The sequence below is a fragment of the Sceloporus occidentalis genome, unplaced genomic scaffold (assembly GCF_023333645.1).
Source record: "Sceloporus occidentalis isolate IW3139 unplaced genomic scaffold, rSceOcc1.0.p SCAF_113, whole genome shotgun sequence".
NCBI classification, from domain to species: Eukaryota; Metazoa; Chordata; class Lepidosauria; order Squamata; family Phrynosomatidae; genus Sceloporus; species Sceloporus occidentalis.
In genome coordinates this window covers 92,375-98,565 of record NW_028317093.1, presented here as the reverse complement: position 1 = coordinate 98,565, position 6,191 = coordinate 92,375, and the positions used below count along the sequence as shown (strand labels likewise).

The 6,191-nt window shown below is 40.2% G+C and overlaps 1 protein-coding gene across 1 annotated transcript; it reads left to right on the top strand.

Moving 5' to 3' along the window:
• The first annotated feature begins 991 nt into the window (after window positions 1-991).
• LOC149282503 (BET1 homolog) lies at window positions 992-2,711 on the top strand. Its single transcript, XM_089498134.1, has 3 exons — window positions 992-1,120; window positions 1,681-1,737; window positions 2,556-2,711. The coding sequence occupies exons 1-3, from the start codon at window positions 992-994 to the stop codon at window positions 2,709-2,711; spliced, it is 342 nt and encodes a 113-aa protein (XP_089354260.1).
• The last annotated feature ends 3,480 nt before the right edge of the window (window positions 2,712-6,191 follow it).

The window sequence follows — 6,191 nt, the reverse complement described above, 5'->3', positions numbered from 1 at the left end:
GTATGGAGAGCTTAGAAATGATAGCAGTTTTTCATCAAGTAAATATTCTATATATAGATTATATCACCTTAAAATAGGCGAAGATCTGCAAATTTGGGGGCTGTGGATAACACTCAAAACAGTAATGCAAAGCTACCTCAGTGTATCAAATTAACCTCTTTACTGGGAAGTTTAAAAAAAAAAATAAAGCTCATGGAGCAGCCAGCCTATATGCCTGCTTGTTACCATGGTAATCTAATGTGTCACATGTAACACCCCCCCACACACACTAACCCATTCACCTAGAAAATAAAATGTAAAAAGAATTAAAACAAAACCAACACACATTCATTTATTAAAAACAAATATATTGTTTTCAAATTGATAGATAAGCTTTTTTTATCTTGAACTCCCATCACTCCCAGCCCACACTGGAATTTTCTAACTATCTTGTGCTATATTGTACTATTTTGTTTTGAAATTATGGGGGAATAATTGGGGGGTTAAGGGGGTTCGTATTTTTACTGATATAACATCTGATATGATTTTGGTTACTACATACACCCATATAATATTATTCAAAAAGTGACCATATAAAAGTAACAAAATAACATAAATGAACGAGTATTAGTTATTTTAGCCAAATATGACCCGCAAACCTGGCCCTATTACAATAATGTTTGAATTAGATTAAAATAATGTATTGTGTTAAATAAAGCACAATTACAGGCTTTGCATGACTGAGTTAAGTACATTTTGGAACATATACCGGTAATCCTATACGGGCCACTACATTGCATCTCTGGGCTGTACGGTAGTAGCAAACCTGAAGCACAGTACGGACAAAACGAGTTTCAACGAGTTTGTCCCTCGCCGGTAGCCGTACTGTTACGTTGCCGCTTTCGTTTTTGACGGAGGCTGAAGTTCAGTACACGTAATCAGTGTATCCTGGAACCGGAGCCGGTGGTTTCTGTCTGGCTGTGTGTGGGGTACGGAGAGCCCGGCTGACAGGATGGCTCGGGATGGGATGAAGCACCGAGACGGGGCTCCGCGCCACGAAATGAGCGGCTACAGCATGCATGAGGAGGAGAACGAGAGGCTGACTGAGAGCCTGAGGATGAAAGCCAGCGCGTTAAAATCTGTGAGCATCCACTGACAAGTTATCCTTCCTGCCGGCCACCGTACTCGGTAGCTGTGAGAGGTTGACAGGTGACCACAGTGCAGCTTACCCTGTATACTCGGTGCTGTGCATCTTACCCTGTATACCCGGTGCTGTGCATTGTAGAGCTGGGTTAGGGATACACATTAACTGGGTGTACGATTCCCGTGATGTCCAGCACAGCTATATGGTAATGGCAGGACCACCAGGGAGGGCAGCTAAAGACCCTCAGCTGGCTTAGAACCTCCTGAGAAGCTGAGCTGGCACCAGAGGGGCATTTTAGGATGTTTTATGCTTTAGTATTATATATATAGCAATCTTCTGCGTTCAAAACCTTAAGTGATGATCAATCAGCCAGACTACAAGATTACTACATGTTTGGACCAGAAATAAGGCCCAGTGATTCTAAGTGTTGGTCAGTTAAGATGAAGTTAGGTTATTATCAGTAAAATCAGATGTTTCAAACATCTGATGCACTTGCTGGTAACAATGTGCAATTTAAAAAAATGATTTAATATCAATTTTTTTTTCTTTTTTTATAGCTATCCATTGATATTGGAACCGAAGTTAAATATCACAATAAATTGCTAGGAGAAATGGTAAGACGTTTGCGTTACAAAGATTCTGCGTTGTACGTTCAACACAGAAGTGTCGTCACAAGTTTCTGAAAATCCGTAATACTGTTTGCAGTTCTCCAGAGCAGCCTGATTAAGCCCTCGGCCATTTAACAGCATTATATTTGCTTACTGAGTGAATTATTTATTAAAAATGCTGTTTTATTATAATTACTAATGCAACCTCATTGAAATATACCTATGTATGTATGTATGTATGTATGTATGTATGTATATATATATATATATATATATATATGTGTGGGTTTGCATTAGAGCCCCAGGAAGTCTGATAAGAGACATCTGCAGTGCAAATGTATGGGGGTCTGGTGAATCCCTCCATGCATGTGCAAGAAAAAAATATTAATTTAATGACACTGCACTGTTAGTCTTTAAACTGCATACGATGGCTTTAGTGGCCCTTTACCGTATTATTTTGTTGTTTTGGTAGGATTCACCCCTTTTTTTTTTGCGGAAATTATATACAAGCCATGTGCTCCTAATGTGTTCTGCCTTTGTAGTTGAGGGTTGAACCCAAATGAGACCCCCCACTTAGTATGTGGGATCAGTGAAATAGGAGGGTCCGAGCACCCCTGTAGAGTTTTTCGGAAGTCAAGTCTTGTAGGGAGTATGGGGGACACTTCCATTAATAACGTAGGGTAGATTTTAAATGACATATGTTAGTTTGCTGAGATGCTGAAGAACAACAGCCTTTACTGTATGAAGTATAGCATCGGTAATATGTGTGTGTCTACCCTACTCTTATTATACTCCTGCTAACCTTAAAATCTTTTCTTTTGCAGGATTCGGATTTTGACTCTGCAGGTGGAATTTTAGGGGCTACGATGGGCAGACTGAAAGTTTTATCAAGAGGCAGCCAGACTAAGCTTCTTTGCTACATGATGTTGTTTTCATTATTTGTTTTCTTTGTAATTTACTGGTTTCTCAAACTCAGGTGATAAGATGTTGTGTTTATTGGATAATGTGCCATTCCCATATGGTTTGTTCTGTGTAGTATGCCAGTCAGTGCCTGTACTTGGAGTCCGTTATTTAATTAGACATCTAATATATTTAAATTGGGAAACGTTGTTTGGCTCGGCCAGTTGGTAAAATTTGCTCTCTTTTTATTAGAATTGTAACCACTTACTAAAGGAAGCGCCTGAGTGCCCTACCTTTTCCAAATTGGAATAAATATTAAGATAACCTCTTCCACTTGCACATTAGAGAACTTTCAATCCAGGCACTGCATCAAAAACCTGTAGGATGTTGTTTTTTGGACATTCTTATGGAAATGCCCTAGTTTTTTTCGGTGTCCATTATGTTCTACAAGTAAACAAATAGTTATATTGATGAGACAGTTTTACATAATAGCATTGGATTTTTAGAACTTTTCTTACCTGAGAATATGATTAAGGTTTGCATACTATAGCATTTTATATATTGATGAAGCAATGATACGCAAGTTGAAGATATGCATTTTGTTCCACCCTGATGTACCTTTGCATTGCTAATTGTGCACCAAAATAATGTGCCTACATGTTACACCATTGTTATGCACAAATCGGGCTCATACGAATCCTTTTAAAATGCCAACTTTGTCTTTCGTTACTTATGCTTAATCGTTACAACACCTATGTTGCAGGATTTTATCATGTCATAAATACTACATATTTTTCTACTTGACATGTTCAACAACAGGTGGATTAACGTCAATTGTATAACAAAACAATAAAGATATTACCGGAGGTCCACTCAAAGAACTTTTCAAATGAGTTGCTTGAGAATCTGTTTGATGTTGAGTTGTGTCTGAGGTTTACGGAACAAATAAACAGTTTTTTATTTCCTGTCAAAATATTTTTTCTACTATATTCTATGGCACCGTATAAATTCTGTCAGCCACCATTGGCTTACATTTCCCAGTGCTTGGACACACAATATCAGACCTTATTGTTTAAATATTAAAGGGCTACTTTATTAACACACGATTGAAATAATTCAACTCAATGAGAAATGTCATAAGTGTAACTTTGGAGGTGGTCCGCGACAGTAGGTGTGCCAGTCATAGTGTGGCATAAACCTGAGCCAGGTGAATTGCCCCCTGTGCATACATCCACCATGAACACAGAACCAACAAAGGAAGAGGTAGAGTCATTTTAGTTGTTTCCATCTTGTGACTCATGACCTTCACCTCCTAAGGAGTGTGTAAAATACCTGCTGAGATTCATAGTACTATGTTTAATACACTTCTTTTAAAATTATTTGTAATAATGGTTTGGTACAAACAGTAGTGTGTATTTCCACAGTTACTCTGATTTACTTATTACCGGTAACTATGTCCTACACCCAACGTGTGCAGCTTTCTATACTATGGAGAACTACTAGCATTTTTTTTTTATCTCCTGGAAATACATCTTGACAATTACAAAGAAAATACCAAAAGAGGTGTAAAATGTGTTTACACTTGACCTATGTGAAATGCTGCCCCCAACAGCCCTCTAATGCCGATTTTCTTCTGGTGAAACCATGATGTGATCCGGAGAAACGTGTTAAGAGGCTGTGAAAGCACCTATCCAATTCTTTTATCTGCTGTTTTGCTGCTTTCTGTTGCTTTATGTGCTGGATCCTATTACGTTGGCTATTGCCTTTAATGCACTCATTAACTAAGGGTGCAATAACATCCAATATTCGGGGGACTTTCCATGTATAACTGATCCTGCACTGTATGTGTACTTTTATGTGTTTGTTGTTAAACTGATTTGCATAACCCTAGCCAGAATCCCTTGCACTATAGACTTTCTGTCGGAAAAAGTCTTTAGGCTTGCCTGGCGGGTGTAAGTTAATGTTTGGCAATGCTTCCTTATTTCTTAGCTTTAAGTGGAGGGATTTATCATCACCTTTCTTGTCCCCCACCATAACATACTTTGAGTGTGGTCCACATACCACCTTAAGCAGTAAGCCACATAATTTCCCCTCCCCTTGAGGGAAAGCCAGCTTCTTCGGCTAAGATCAAGTGAGTACCTATGAGAGAGGGAAAGCGTGAAGCCCTGAGCTTCTGCTTGGACGTGGGCAAATTTGTGAGGGAGTTAAACCAGACCTGTGGTTACCCCGTGTGATCCACAAGCTCATCAGAGCCAAAGACACTATCGAGAACATCCCAGGGCTCCCCGACGCCACAGCCGTCTTGGCTGAACAAGTGAAGTCTCCTCCTCCACAATGCACTATGGGCACTATATCTGCACAGCCCCCTGGCATGCATAAATGTCCTTAGGGGGAGGCCTCCCTGAATGGCCATCCATGCAATGTCTTTATACCTGTTGGTTAGCCTGCTCGACGTTAGCCTGTTTGGGCTAACGTGGCGTCGAGCAGGCTAACCAACAGGTATAAAATAAATAAAAAACTTTATACAAAGTGCCCCCAAAAGAAGCCCCAGCTTTTCTGTATTGTGTGTTAACAAAATTCTCCACATATACTGCACACCTATCCTAAAAGGCTGGGGCTAGTGTATGCAAAAATAAAAAGTACATGAGGGGATCCAAGGTGCAAAAATCTGCTGATGAGCGTGTGGCAGAAACCCCCCCCATACAGGTATATGGCTGGATACTATTTTATTTATGGTTCTCATGATTTGCACTGATTCAATTTCTTTTTTGATTTCACTGTGTTGTTTGAAAATGGTAAGAATAGTGGCATTGACTTGTTTTTACATTGGATCACTGCACCCTGGTGATGCTGGATTCCAGTTCTTTGTTGGGAGAGATAGTGGATGCCTTTTGACTCCCTACCTCTTCCTTACAGTGGTCCTCCTCTTCGGCTGGGGACCAAGAAGATCTGGCCCTCCAGCAGGCCTTCTGGCGGGAAGAAAGACTTGGCGTATCCCTTCGAGGAGTGCCAAGTCAGAAGAATTTATGAAGGATCAGGCCTCTTCTGCGGCTTCTCACGAAGAACACAGAGTACCTCACGAGAAGCACGACGCCTCGGGCTTCCAAAAGAAAAAAAATAAATATAGCTTCTTGGCCTTTTGGCTAAGATCAAGTGAGTACTTGTGAGAGAGGGACAAGCTTGATCCTCTGGCCTTATGGCTGGGGTAGCTTGAAGCCCTGAAATTGCAATTTGTCCTTAGTATTTGGTCCAAGACTGGGTGCTATGCACGATAGTGATGTGTGAGGTTAAGCACACTTAAACTTAATTGTTGCACATGCTGGGAAGCACTTTTTGTGTGCTAGTCCCAGCCTTTATGGCAAGGTGTGCGGTTGATATGGGATACATTTTTTATCACACCAGTCTAAGGCTGGGGTTTCCTTGGGGAGCACCTTGTATATAGTTTCCCCCCAAATGATTGCACAGATGTTTTTGTTTATTTTGAATATTTTATTTTTAATAAATTATAATGGGTACATAGATTTTATCCACTGAAAAGCCAAGGTGGGTCCCATAAAAAG